Source organism: Nematolebias whitei, chromosome 22 (assembly GCF_014905685.2).
Source record: "Nematolebias whitei isolate Nwh7 chromosome 22, NemWhi1, whole genome shotgun sequence".
NCBI lineage: Eukaryota > Metazoa > Chordata > Actinopteri > Cyprinodontiformes > Rivulidae > Nematolebias > Nematolebias whitei.
Genome location: NC_056519.1, coordinates 32,290,448 through 32,305,639, shown reverse-complemented (window position 1 = coordinate 32,305,639; position 15,192 = coordinate 32,290,448). Strand labels below are relative to the sequence as shown.

General features: G+C 44.0%; 1 protein-coding gene across 1 annotated transcript in view; it reads right to left on the bottom strand.

The window, feature by feature from the left end:
- Window positions 1-1,165: 1,165 nt before the first annotated feature.
- LOC119428386 (serine/threonine kinase receptor associated protein) overlaps window positions 1,166-15,192 on the bottom strand; it is a gene marked incomplete at its 5' end in the record, with an annotated part of 19,327 nt that continues 5,300 nt past the window's right edge. Inside the window, 2 exon segments of the mRNA XM_037696066.1 lie at window positions 1,166-1,850; window positions 5,837-5,986. Of these exon segments, the coding sequence (XP_037551994.1) occupies window positions 1,789-1,850; window positions 5,837-5,986 (212 nt within the window).

The following is a 15,192-nucleotide window of genomic DNA, read 5'->3' as shown; positions in this document are numbered from 1 at the left end:
CAGGACTCCAGTCAGCCAACAGGTGAAAAGGAGGAACACAGACCAGTGGTCATTCCATATGTTGAGGGGGTATCAGAGAAACTGAGACGTTTATTTTCTAAACATAACGTCCCAGTGGCTTTTAAACCCCAAAATACATTACGGCAAAGACTGGTTCATCCCAAAGATCCAGTCCCCCGGCACAAACAGAGTAATGTTGTGTATGCTGTTCAGTGTCAGGAGGGCTGTGATCAGTCTTACATCGGGGAAACAAAACAGCCACTGGCCAAAAGGATGGACCAGCACAGAAGATCAACATCATCAGGCCAGGACTCTGCGGTCTACACTCATCTCCAGGCCAGCGGTCACTCTTTCAGGGATGAAGATGTTCACATCCTGGATAGAGAGTAATGATGGTTTGAGAGAGTAAAGGAGGCCATCTTTGTTAAAAGAAACCGTCCATCATTAAACAGGGGTGGAGGCCTCCAGGTTCAACTGTCCCCCTCTTACAATGCTGTGATTGCTAGTATCACTCAGCCCTCTGTGAACAGTAAACAGCCATCAGTGTGCTAATGATCCATTGTTAGGCTGACGGTCCTTCTTGAGCATGTGATCAGCTGGTTTTGGTTTTCAGCAGCAAAACTGGTTGATCCACTCTGAGAAGGTGCTATTTAAGAGACTGAGCTGAATACAGCACCTCAGACTGAGGAAGTCTCTCGGATGAGAGACGAAAAGTTTCTACATTTTTTTGTTGATTTGCTTTGTTTTTTTGAATGTCCAGAGGACCAGATTTAACTTTTTTAGATTAACTTAGGCTACAGTGTTTCTTGGACTGTGAGTAGGATGCATGTGAAGCGGAGCGTGCTCTATTCACACAAGGAGAGCTGTTGGTCAGGCAGGTCTTGTTCTACCATTAACTCTAAAATAGTTATTGAATCAAGTGTTACTTGTGTAGGTAAGACTAGATGTTAAACAACCCGTTAAAATACACCAGAATGCAGGAAATGGCATCTACTTTATTTAACTTTTTCCAATTAATTTATAGCCAATTTAATTTGACTGACCCATCAAATCTAATGGATATTAGTTAACAAATATCATATTTTACAGATGAGTTAATATTTGATTTGAGTTGAGAGACATATTCGGACAGTTTAAAAAAATAATAAAGACACCAAACATCCCGTTTTGTGCATTACTAATAAATAAAAGCGTAATGCGTCTTGTTTATTTCACCACTGGACACAAATGAAGAGGATCTAAAATGGAAAAAAAAATAAGTAACATTTTTTCCCCTTTCCACTTTATCACAAAACAATAATTTCTTTCATTTGCACTCTTTAAAGGCTAAATCAGTAAAACGGTAGGAAATACTCAAAGCCATGTTCAGTTTGAAGAAATGAAAGCTCCTGCACTTCAGCACAAATGTCCACTATTCTGTACGTATGAAGAGAAAACAAATGCCTTGGTCCAGCTTAATAAAAGCTTAATGTTGAAACCAAAACAAAGCCAATCATAAGATCTGGAGTTCATTTTAAAATAAAGTGGCTGAACAGAGATAAAGCAGGCAGCAGTGAGCCTCCACCCACAGCTCTACTGCGTTCCTCTGCTGCCCAAACGGCTCTTTAAAAAGAAAAACATGTATGTGATCATTGGACAAATGGAGCGATCTGAAGATCAGCTCCTGGTGGATGGGTGGGGAGGCTCTGGACTCTGTTCCCTACTGTGAGCTCACAGAAGACCCCCTGGAGCACCACTCCACTCATCTTCGTTCTTTTCACGTGCTTCTCTGATGGCACAACTGTGTCTTCAAGCTTTAATCTCAGGGGTGGAGGAGTACATCTGCTCAGAGTTCTCTGTCCCAAGGTCCTCTGGAGGAAGAACAAGACCAAGAGTTACAAACAAACAGGAGGAACCTGACCGCAGATGGCTTTTCAGAGTCAGAGAGATTTATTTGTCGTTCCACCACATGTGGAACATGTGGTGGAACGACATTATGTTCACAGGGTCCCAGTTACGTCCAACAATAAAATGTAAAAGAAAAACAACTAAATATACACTAAGCACTAAAAGCATAAAAACATTACGTCAAACAGCAGCACAAACATGAACACGAGTCTGTGTGAGCAGATGAGCACGTATGAACACAGCAACATGAAACAGATCAGCAGCAACATGATGTGATTTTCACAGTGATTATTCTGGTTAGAGATTCATGAGTCTAACAGCCTCAGGGTAGAAGCTGTTCCTCAGTCTAGTGGTTCTACACTTAATGCTCCTTAACTTTTGCAGCTGCCTTTGTTCAGAAGTCATTTTCAGCTCATTTCATTAATCAGACAGATATTATTTTGGAAACATGAAACAAGTGGCGGTGAAAGACACTTGTGTTGATTCTATAATGCACATGTGTCAAACTCAAGGCTCGCGGGACACATGTGGCCCGCCATGTCATTTTATGTGGCCCGCGAGAGCTTAAAAGTTGAGTGTCTAAAAATACATACCAAAAAATAAATTAAGAGCGTGCTTTGACCAAAAACTACATTTCCCACAATGCCTTTCTACCTCGGTAGCCGCGGCAGTGTTTCCACATCCATGCCAACGAGTGGAATTGAGATATAAATAATGATCCCAAAATGTCCAGAAAGAGAAAAGTTGATGCAGACGGAAGACTGTTTCAAGAAAGATGGGAAGGCGAATACTTGTTTGTGCTTCAAGGAGAAAGACCAGTATGTCTTTTGTGTTACGAGGCAGTGTCGGTTGTCAAAGAGTACAATCTGCGTCGACATTTTGACACCAAACACGGAGCTAAGTACGCTAAAGCTAGCCTTCAAGAAAAGCAACAAATTGCACAAGAATAAAAAGGCAAACTGCGGTCGCAGCAGAGTTTGTTCACGAAATCCACAGCCAAAAACGAGGCCGCAGTGAAAGCTAGCTTCATTGTGGCTGAAGAAATCGCCCACGCTTCCAAGTCTTTTTCAGAGGGAGCGTTTTTGAAGCAGTGCATGCTGAAGGTCTGTGAGCAGGTGTGTCCCGACCAGTTACAGACTTTTAAAAATGTCAGTTTATCAAGAAACACCATCGCGAACCGAGTGAAGGAACTAGCAGAAAATCTTCCAACACAGCTGACCGAGGAGACACGCAGCTACACAGCTTTTTCATTAGCTGTTGATGAAAGCACAGATAACACAGACACAGCACAGTTATCAATTTTTATTAGAGGCGTAAAGTCGGACCTCTCTATCACTGAGGAGCTGTTGGATGTGGCTGCAATGCATGGGACCACGACGGGACAGGACATTTTTGATGCGGTGGAGAAGTCCGTAAGTAAAAATGCATTGCAGTGGGAAAACTTGGTGGGATTAACTACAGACGGTGCACCGGCAATGTGTGGAGGAAAAGTGGGCTTGGTTGGACTAATGAAGAGGAAAATACAAAAAATGAACGGTCACACGCCTCTGATAACGTATCATTGCATTATCCATCAAGAAGCTTTGTGTGGGAAGGTGCTGGGGATGGAGGACATTGTGACCACAGTCATGAAAACAGTGAACTTCATTAGGGCGCGTGGCCTGAATCACCGTCAGTTCCAGCAGTTTTTGCTGGAGATGGGCTCGGAACACGGGGATGTGCCGTACTATACAGAAGTGCGGTGGCTGAGTAGGAGCAAAGTCCTCAAACGATTTTTTGAGCTCAGGGAAGACATTGCTCTTTTTATGCAGAGTAAAGGAAAACTCATGTCTGAACTATCAGATCCAGAGTGGCTGTGAGACTTTGCTGTGTTGTGTGACATAACCGACCATCTCGCCCAGTTGAATCAGAAGCTGCAGGGACGCAAACAAGTCATCACGCAGATGTCCGACACGATCACGGCTTTCCAGCGTAAATTGGACTTATGGATGCGGCAAGTGAAACAGGACAATCTTGTCCACTTTCCTGTTTGTCAGAGCATGTCAGCCTCGTTTCCCGAGACGTTTTCATGTGCTCAGTTAGCTACCAAACTGAGCTGGTTAAAGACTGAGTTTGATCGGCGCTTCTCTGACTTCAGAGCACAACAGTCTGGCTTTGACATCTTTGCCAATCCTTTCACCACCGATGTCTGCACTGCACCCCAACACCTTCAGATGGAGCTAATTGAGCTTCAAAGCGACAGTGGCCTGAGAGCAAAGTTCCAGGATGCTGCAATCCAGGACTTTTACCGTCTGATGCCCCCTGGTTTGATGCCACAGCTTCGACTTCATGCTGCCGTGTTCTGTCCATGTTTGGAAGCACCTATCTGTGCCAACAGTTTTTTCCCATAATGAATCTGAACAAAAACAAGCACAGATCACGCCTCACGGATGACAACCTCCATGCTGTTCTCAGCACAGGACCTAAAGCCAGACATTGACAAACGGTGTCAGACATCTGGTCAGAAAAACACAGGTTAGCATTTTTTTTGAAAACTAAAATATAATAAAATGTAATTCAACCAAGAAGAAGAACAGTTAAACTGTGTGCAATTTAATGATTGTGCGTGCATTTTGTTTTGTGTTTATCATTTTCAGAACATGATCAATCGATAGTAGAGAGAATCCACTTGGTGTGTACAAGGACAGGCAGCATCTCCTCATCGAAGACTAACCAAAAAACTTGAGTAATATAGTTGTGAACCGAGTCAACCTTTATTTTGTTTTTTAGTTGATTACATATTATTTATGTATAGCTGCTGTTGTAATTATTTAATGTTTGCAGGTCTTATGTGTGTATGCAGGCAAATTGTTGTCATCAAACCATCAGTTGGATGCAAGGCTGTGTGTAGCCTTCTTTTGTAAAATGCTACATGTGTCATACATGTTCTTTGCAGCTCAGTTTTAGGATGTCTTCAAAGCTATTTGACTATTTGTTATTTTTCTTTATTCACTTGGACAGTTTGATCCTTCAATAATGGAGTTATGTGGGTTTTCATAAGCTGACAAACTTTAAAAGGATTGATGTTAGAGCAACAAGCAAACATATGTTTTCTATGCAACCGTAATTGTCACTTGAATAAGTTATAATAAATAATGAGTTATTTAACATTAAGGAGTAGTTACATTTTATTTTACATTACATTCGATTACATTTAGTTACATTTATAAGTTACATCTGGCCCTTTAAGGACAGCCATTATGCTGATGTGGCCCTCGGTGAAAATGAGTTTGACACCCCTGCTATAATGGATCGACCCACAGGACACGGTAAACGTTGCCCACTTACAATCAAATAAAATACCACCTAGAATTTTAGTTCCACTGGCATGGTGGAGCAGTAGGTAGAGCTGCTGCCTCTCAGTGAGCAGGTCGCCGGTTCAAATTCTGGCCAGGGGCCTTTCTGGGTGGAGTTTGCATGTTCTCTCCGTGTACTCCAGTTTCCTCCCACAGACCAAAAACATGCATGTTAGGCTGATTGGTAACTCTGAATTGTTCCTAGGTGAGAGTGTGAATGGTTGTTTGTCTCCATGTGTCCTTGTGATGGACTGGAGACCTGTCCAGGGTGTCCCCCACCTCTCACACAGTGATGTCTGGATTTGGGCACAAGTGACCTCTGTGACCCGAAAAGGAAGAAGCAGGTGACGATAATTGGATGGACATTTCGTGACCAACAAGAAACAAGAGTTACTGACGAGGGATTACTTTGTATTTCCATATCAATCAGGCTTTAATTTAAAACCAACTATTTGCGTTCACTTTGATTAGTCTCTCCATGTGGACCTTCTAATTTAGTATTTCTACAAACTGCACTTCTCTGTACCACTTGAAACAATGAACATTTTTTTGAGTAACATTAAAAACAAATCAAACAAACATGTTGAAACATCTCGAGAAGCAGTGACAGATACCTGGGAGGACACACTTCCACAGACCGTAGGTTTTCCCCACTGCTGTCTGCCAGAGTCGAAGCGTGCCATCCTCAGAACCACTGGCATACAGCTCGCCATCAGGACTGAAGCGAACACAGTGGACTGGGCCAAAGTGGCCTTTATAGGACTCTGTAGGACAGGAGAACATAAGAGAAGAATCTGAGTTATTATCTAACAACCTGTGTAATATCGTTAAAATTAGAAACATCTTGTCCAAAAATGATGCAGAAAAACTGTTCCATGCATTTGTCCCATCTAGACTGGACTATAGTTAGGTTCGGCTTGGGTTTCCTGAGCTGCCCCTTAGTTATGCTGCTATAGGCTTAGACTGCTGGAGGACAAACTGACCACAATTTTCACTCTGCTACTGTCTTTACTTACTCTGCTCAACCTGTTTTATATTTGTAATTATTTTTTCTATCCTTAACATGTGTGTTTTTGTCTTTCAGATACACCTGGACCTACCATTCTGTGTTTGTCTGTCTCTCCTTCCTGTCCTCTCAACCAGCCGGTCAAAGCAGATGGCCTCTTGTCCTGAGCCTGGTTCTGCTGGAGGTTTCTCTTAAAAGACAGTTTTTCCTTTCCACTGTTGCCACTGTGCTTGCTCAGGATGGGAGACTTCAACAAATCCAAGATTAAACTTGTCTGTTGCTTCCTTAGATAGAAAACTTTACTAATTGTCTTTTATGTGAATGTTTCTGTAAAGTTCCCTGAGACAACTTTGTTGTGATTTGGCGCTATATGAATAAACTGAATTGAATTGAATTTAAATTATGTTCTTATTACTTTGATACTGGACTACTGAACAAACAGGTCAACTTAAAAAATACATGCAAAATTTACTCATGTAAATACATCAAACCTTTTACTCTGTCATACACTAAACAAATTAATTACATCTGAAACCAACAAGCTGTTAAGTCATAATAAAGTGTTAAAAGGTCTCAAGTGTAAAATTGGAAACTAGCTCCTATTTATGTGAGAATACGTTCCACTGACAGCAGATGGAGCGCAATCAGCTGGTCACATGATCAGCCAGAAACGAACCGTGAACCCACCTGTTGACACTGCTTATGAAAACATGCATGCTGCCACTGCAGTACCATGCCAGACCCCTATCCCAATAAACCCACGGTCACAGACTAGGCCTTCAGCCTTGAACCTTTTCACGTGCTGAGCCTTGCACGTGAGCAAAAACTGAATCTTAAAATAAAAAAATAAAAAAAACTCAGCAGTTCTCAGATACAGAATAGTTTTGGGTGATTCCATAATTTCTCAATTTTTATTTTATCTGCAGGAAGCATCACTGCATTCATCTTTCTCTCTATCCTGACTAGTCTGCCAGTCCCTGCTGCTGAAAATCATCTCCATAGCATGATGCTGCCACCACCATGCTTCCCTGTAGGGATGGTATTGTTCTGAGCTTGTTTCCTCCAAACATGACGCCTGTCATTCAGACCAAAGAGTTCAATCTTTGTCTCATCAGACCAGAGAGTTTTGTTTCTCCTGGTCTCAAAGTCCTTCAGGTGCCTTTTGATAAACTCCAGACGGGCTGCCATGTTCTTTTATTAAAGAGTGGCATTTGTCTATACATTCTAACATACAGCCTGATTGGTGGATTGGTGCAGAGATGGTTGTCCTTCTGGAAGGTTCTCCTCTCTCCACAGAGGAATGCTGGAGCTCTGACAGAGTGGACCATTGGGTTCTTGGTCAGCTCCCTGACTAAGACTCTTCTGCCCCATTCGCTCAGTTTAGACGGCCGGCCAGCTCTAGGAAGAAGAGTCCTGGTGGTTCTAAGCTTCTTCCATTTATCAATGATGGAGGACACTTTGGGACCTTGAAAGCAGCAGAAATGTTTCTGTATCCTTCCCCAGATTTGTGCCTCAACACAATCCTGTATTATATTTACAATTTTTAGTATGTTAGTTGAACGTGTGCGGACGGGGAGGTATTGAGGATGTGCCATGATATTTATGTAAATTTGTGGGTTGCAAAGTTATTTTAGAATTTGTAGAGGAAAATGTTTTGTATTTTTATTGTATCTAGATTTTTTAAATTGTTTGTATTTTAATGTATACTTTTTATTTTATGAATTTGGAGGTTGTTAGGTTGATTACATGAATATGTAGGCAGGAAAACATAAGTATTCTTAATGTATTTTGATTGATAAATTGTATGTATTTTAATTCATAGAAATGCCCAACCAGGGACTGGAGTTGCGAATTAGCTATACACTCTTTGTGCAACGCATCAGTCACAGACTTGTTCTGTTCTATTTCGTATAGGCTTCGCCCTTTAAGAGCTGTCGCTGGTGGGTTTTATCCCGTCATGCAAAGCATCGCACTGAAAAAAATTTAGTCCACGCCCACCTGTTGTGTGGGCCCCACCCGTTGTGTGGGCCCCACCCGGTCCGTATAAATTACGTTAAGAGCGGGAAATCGGCTCCCATTTTTTCTTCAGCAAGCTAATAGCACTGTCAGAAGAACGAAGAAGGGAAGTTGTCCAGCTTGACGGGCACATCCTTTGTTAAGGCTGCCTGTGGTCCCGCCATGCCAACCTCCTGCCGTCCTGGTGAGTTCTCCTCCCTGAGGAGAAACAGACGAGCAGTCTTATTTCAAGGTAAGCGCCGAGGAATATTTCTCAGTGGCGGGTCGCTACACACTGGACGACGCCATCTTTAATTTTTACTTTTATCGCCAACTCGGAGCAAATCCAATGGTTCCTCCGGGACAGGCGACGTCAGCAGCAGCCCCCGCTGCTCACTCCCTCCTGGAGAGTGTAGTGTCGGAACGAGGGGGGCTGAGCGAATGCTCACCCCCCCCAGACCTTTTTCGCATCAGTGACCACACTGCTCCCAGCCGTCTGTGCTCTCCTCTGGAGCTGCCCGGCATAATCCAGGAGGCGGCTGACATGAAGGGACTTTTTTCCATCCCTCTCCTCCCCCTGCCCAGATCGGATGATCTAGCGGGAAGGTTTTTTGGCCCCACCCCGACTCGCCGTCCTGATCCCATCTGGCCTCGTTTTCCCAGCCGTGACGTCCTACTGGAACGAGGCTGCAGCCGGACCTGGTAGACTGAGAGCGCCGGTTTTCCACATCCGCACCCATCATCAGAGTGGAGGGGTTTAACAGAGTGGAAATTCTCTTGGACACATTTTCATATACATGCATTTGACAAATTGCTTAAAATGTATTGATTCTCCAGCCTCTAGACACACTTATGAACATCACAGCTAAACAAGGTTTACATATTTGTAAAGCTGAGTGCTTAAGCTTTATCTAGACATTTGAATGATCTGGATATCCCATTGCATTATGAAAATATTGCTTGAAAAATGTGACATTTTCATACACATTTTCATACCCCCCCCGGAACCAAGCTTGGCGGAGGCTTTCGGAGCAAAGATGTCCAGGTTGGACCAGCGTCCCATGCCTCCGGGGAGGCATGACCAGACGGTGACGTTGCTCTCCAACCGAGCTCACCAGTATGCGTTCCAGGCGGCCGCAGCGAACAATACGTTGCGCTGCTGACGTACAGCATCTCAGAGGCCGGAGGGACAGACCTGCCTGAGGAGACAAGAGCTCCCTCTGCAGGGCGTCTGACGTCACCCTCAAGACGTGTGCCTCGTCTGCTGTCCCCCCTCCCTGTCAGAGAAGCGGACGTGCTATTCAGAGCCAATTTTCATGGACATGCTCGAGAAATCGAAAAAGCCGGAGGAAGTGTTGGAGACTGTGCGCCATCTGACCAAGCCGCACGCCTCATCCCGCCCCCCTGGAAGGCTCGTTGTGGCTATAGGTAGCAAACAGACGTTCCACAGCTGCGTCCTCCCGCTCTGCTTCAACGCCAGCCCCGCCCATCAGAAAACAGCCCTTCTCATCCCGGCAACCGGCGGTTCAGCTTTTCCCAGAGATCGCAAACAGGCGGCGCCCTGGGACAACAAACCGCAGGGCTCACGGGGAAGAAGATTCAGGAATGACGCCTTGCGGGCGATGTGTGTGCATTGATGACAGGAGTTTTTGAAATAAAACACGAACATCATTCAAAGATTAAAGTGTCTGATTCAGCCTGTCTGTGTGGAGGATGTGTGAGGAGAAACCACTGTGAGATCATTCGAACTGACAAACGAGCCGGTGTCCTAAAACAGGTTTTTCAAAATCACCGCAGCTCAAAGATAAACATGAGATGCTCGCATGACACAGCAGTTGAAAGTGAATGTGGTCCGCAGAACGAGTCCAATGGGATAACTCTTCGAGTTACTGTCCTTCACCGATGCAGAAAAGCTCGTCCATGTCTTTGTCTCTTCCAGACTGGACTACTGCAATGCACTCCTCATTGGGATTCCTGGCAAGAACATTCAGAAACTACAGTATGTCCAGAACAGCGCTGCCAGGGTCCTGATTAGAGTGCGTAAGCACGAGCACATCACCCCTGTACTCCGTTCACTTCACTGGCTTCCTGTTTCTGCCCGGATCACTTACAAAATGTATCTGCTCGCCTTACAATGCTTGTACGGTAATGCACCATCTTATTTAAAAGAACTTCTCACCCCTCATTGTCCTTCACGCACTCTCCGCTCTTCCAACACTCATCTTCTTCTCACTCCCAGGTCTCGATCCTGCACAACAGGAGACCGGGCTTTCTCCTGCGCTGCCCCTCGGCTGTGGGACGCCCTGCCTTCATATCCGAGGGCTCCACAGACACATGCTCCACATGTTTTAAAAAGGGTCTTAAAACCTTTCTTTTTACCCAGTTTTTTAATTGATTGCACTGTACTTTTTTTTTTAATTCACCCATAGTTCTTATTTGAAAATTTTATCTGCATTTTTGTGCATTTTAAGTTTTTTTTCATGTGTTCATTCTGAGGCGTTATCCTCCTGGTTGTTTTGCTCTCGGTTGCTTTTATGGTTGAACATCAGATAGCAGCAGGATAAAAGCACTCTTTGTAGCACTTTGAGATTCACTGTGAATGTAAAGTGCATTATAAATAAAAGTTATTATTATTATTATTATTATTATAACCTGCTCTCAGCCCGAACTGCACGCTTTTCACCGCAGCGGTGTTAAACGCGCGCTCCCGCGACGCTGGCAGCCTTCATCCAAACGGCGCTGCATTGATGAAGGCGTGCACACCTCTCCCCAGCACATGCCGGCTCGCAACAGCATGAATGCGAGACCGCTGAACAAGTCCAGTGGGAAACCTCGCTCTCAGCAGGAGCTGTACGCTCCCGCAGCGCAGGCAGCTTTCACCCAAACAGCGCCGCGTTAATGAAGGCGCGCACACCTCTCCTGAACACACGCCAGTTCACAATGACATGAATGTGAACCCGCAGCCTGAGCGCGGCACAGAAGCGCACTCAGAGCCCTTTTGAGAAAGCCTCGCCTTGGGTCACGCGGAGCACACTTCCGCGACGCATGACGGCGGTCGAGGCTGTAACTGGCTGACGTCCGTAAGAAACATGACGCACCACAAACGCACGCCCACTCCACGAACGTTACGCAGAGTGGCAAAGGACGTGCTCTCTAGACAGATGGATGAGCAGGCTGATCAGCAGGGGTTATACACTACAATTTGCAGCTCAAACCCCTCAGTTTGGAGGAGTTTTAGAGACGGTTCTGTCATCCCCAGACCAGGTCTCATCCCTAAATGCAGAAGTCCAAGAACTTCTGGTAAAAGAGGTAATTTCTAGGGTTCCCGACCATCCCACCTTCCCTCAGCGCACGCCAGATTACATCAGCATGGATGTGAGCCCGCAGCCTGTGCGCGGCATAGGAACGCCGCGCACCCGCGGCAGTCCTAAACCGGTTCTGCATGCTCGGGGAGCACGCACCTTCCCCTCAGCGCACGCCAGCTCACATCAGCACGGATGTGAGCCCGCAGCCTGAGTGAGGCACACATGACGGCGGTGATTGGCGTCCGTAAATAACGTGACGCAGCATAAACGCGTGCCCGCTTCCCAAACGTTACGCGGAGTGGCAGTGAGTGTGCGCTCCAGAAAGATGGATGAACTGTTTATCAGCAGGGGATTCACGCTGCAGTATAGCTCAAACCCCCGTTCGGAGGAACTCTAGAGACGTTTTCTTTTATCTCTAGAACAGATCTTGTTCCCCCTCGCAGCTCAGGAAATTCTGATTAAAATGTAATTTCCAAGGTCCCAGAAGTAGAAGAAAACACAGGGTTCCACTCTCGTCACTTCCTGGTCTCAAACGGACCAGAAGGATGAGATTCATATTAGATTTGTCAATTTTGAACTGTGAGACAGCATTTCCATTTAAAATGCGTCGAGTCGCTCTGTAGCCGCCACACAGAGCAGGGAGGAGAATTCTGCTTTATCTGGACATCTGTTGACGCTGACCCGCTTTTCCAGACAGGTGGAAGCAGTGCAACTCACGTGAAACCGGCAGAGTGATAACAGATGTTTCTGTCAGCAAACTTATGTCACACGTGTCAGACTTCACAGAGGCACATGCATTTCTTGAGCTGTGGGGGCGCTGTGGCCACCCCACACAGCAACTCGTATAAATGTTTTTAGAGTGTCAGGGGTTTTGAATGTGATTCAACATTTTGCCTCTGTGCTGCAGAATCATCATGTGTTGACTCATACAGATAGCAAGTGACTGCTGCATACATAACCGGCAAGGGGGGTGTGCGCTCAGCCCAAATGTTACACATTGTGAGATAGCTGCTGTGTTGTACACTGCTCTGATGGAGAGCAGATTTTGGTGTGCCCATCCCTGGTGTTCTGAACAGAGGGCGGACATGATGTCCAGGGACGGTCCACGTCAAGATGTAGTGTGCACAATCCAGGATTCACGTGCTGCATCCACCACAGCGCTGTACACATAAAAGTGGACAGCTTTTCAGCACTGGTGTACAGAGAAAGCTGTAGAGGCCACTTCGTGTCCACTAGGTAGCGTGCTGTCCTTTCTACAACAGCTGATGGACAGAAATTTGGCGTTCAACACGATTAAAACGTACGCTGCAGCCATCTCTTCCGGTCATGAAGGTTTCGGGGACAGAACAGCTTTTAATCATCTGCTAATGAAGCGTTTTTTAAAAGGTGTACAGAGACGCAGTCCTGTTTTCACGCCCACTTGCTCCACAGTGGGATTTAACGCTGGTTCTGCGAGCCCTGATCAAAGCTCCATTTGAGCCACTGAATCAGGTTCCAATTAAATTCTTGTTTCTTAAAACAGCCCTGCTGCTGGCTTTAACATCCGCTAAGAGGGTGAATGATTTATCTGCCCTCTCCGTCGCTCCGCCATGTCTCAGAATTTAGGCTGACGGCAGCTCAGCTGATCGGAGACCTAACCCAGCGTTCATACATAAAAACATCACAAGCTCTTTTAAATCAAGAGTGATATCGCTGGATGCCCCCCCCCCCCCCCCACAAATCAGAAGAAGCATCATCTTCCATTTTCTCTGTCCTGTGCGGGCGTCGACGTGTTGCATAACACGCATGGCAGCAATGCGTCAAACTCAACATTTGTTGGTGCACTAGAGATGCATCTGCAGGTCGCCAGTTATCCACCCAGCGCCAGTCACACTGGCTGTGTGAGGCCATTTCTGAAGCCTACAGAGCATCAGTTTTAGAGCCTCCTGACAACCTCAGGGCGCACTCGACCAGAGGTATCGCATCTTCGACTGCTTTGCATAATGGTATGTCAATGCAGGATAATTGCACTGCGGCAGTGTGGTCAACACCCTGCTCATTTATTTGCTTCTATTTACGTGATGTGTCGACTCGTTCCATGACACATTCTGTCCTTAGTACCTTAACAGAATGATTATTGTTGTTTCATGGAATCTCGTTTAAACTCACATCTGACTGCATGCATTACAGTGTGTGATGTTGTTATCAGTCACAAGTTATTTTTTGGGCAAGCTGCCGCTTCGTATGGTGTTCGAATGGACCCAGTGAGGCGAGGACTACATCTGCTTCACCCTTAACCTACTAAGCGACAGCTCTTAAAGGGCTACGCCTATACGAAATAGAACATTGGTTACGTACTGCAACCCCAGATTCTATGAGTATAGGCGTAGCCCTTTAAGCGTCGGGCCTCACTGGCTCCTAAAGGGCTGAAGAAAAAGCTATTTGGGAGCCGATTACCTGCTCTTAACATAATTTATACGGACTGGGTGGGGCCCACACAACAGGTGGACGTGGACTAAATTTTTCAGTGCGATGATTTGCATGACAGGATAAAACCCACTAAGCGACAGCTCTTAAAGGGCTACGCCTACACTCATAGAATCTGGGGTTATAGTACGTAACCAACGTTCTATGTTTGTGTGCATTGTCCCTGTCAAATAAACTAATAAAATAAAATAAAATAAATATTGTTGGTGTACAGACAATTCCTTTGACTCCATCCTTGGTATTTGTGCTCTGACATCACTGTCAGCTGTGGGACCTTCTTGTGGGCTAGATAAGAAATGATGAACTTTAGTATTGTGGCTTTAAAATTATAGTATTTTGACCTAAAATGTCATATGTGATGAGTAAAGATATTCTAAGATGAGGTGTGTGGTGGGTTTGTTGAACATGGGCACAGAAAAGGAAAGGGTAAATAAGACATTTTAAATTTATCTGGCAACCCTGATGCAGAGCTCAGCTGCATTCATTGTGCATGCAGAGTCTGCATGACATTTACGTCCAAACTGGTGAATACACCAACGTCTCTTTGGTGCCTGAATTTTATTAGTTTTGCTCCTACATGCTGAAAAAGGGTGAGCAGCACAAAATCACTCTGCTCTCTGACATTTATTAAAACTGTCGTTATATTTATTAAAACTGTTGTTACATTTATTAAAACTGTTGTTATATTTATTAAGACTGTTGTTATATTTATTAAAACTGTTGTTATATGTATTAAAACTGTTGTTATATTTATTAAAACTGTTGTTATATGTATTAAAACTGTTATATTTATTATAAGTGTTATATTTATTATAAGTGTTATAATAAATATAACACTTATAATAAATATAACACTTATAATAAATATAAGTGTTATATTTATTATAAGTGTTGTTATTTATTACAAGTGTTGTTATTTATTATAACTTATAATAAATAACACTTATAATAAATATAACTGTTATATTTATTATAAGTGTTATTTATTATAACTGTTATATTTATTATAAGTATTGTTATAATTATAAGTGTTATTTATTATAACTTTTATATTTATTATAAGTATTGTTATAATTATTATGTGTTGTTATAATTATTATAAGTGTTGTTATATTTATTATAAGTCTTATTTATTATAACTCTTATAATAAATAACAACACTTATAATAAATATAACAACACTTATAATAAATATAAC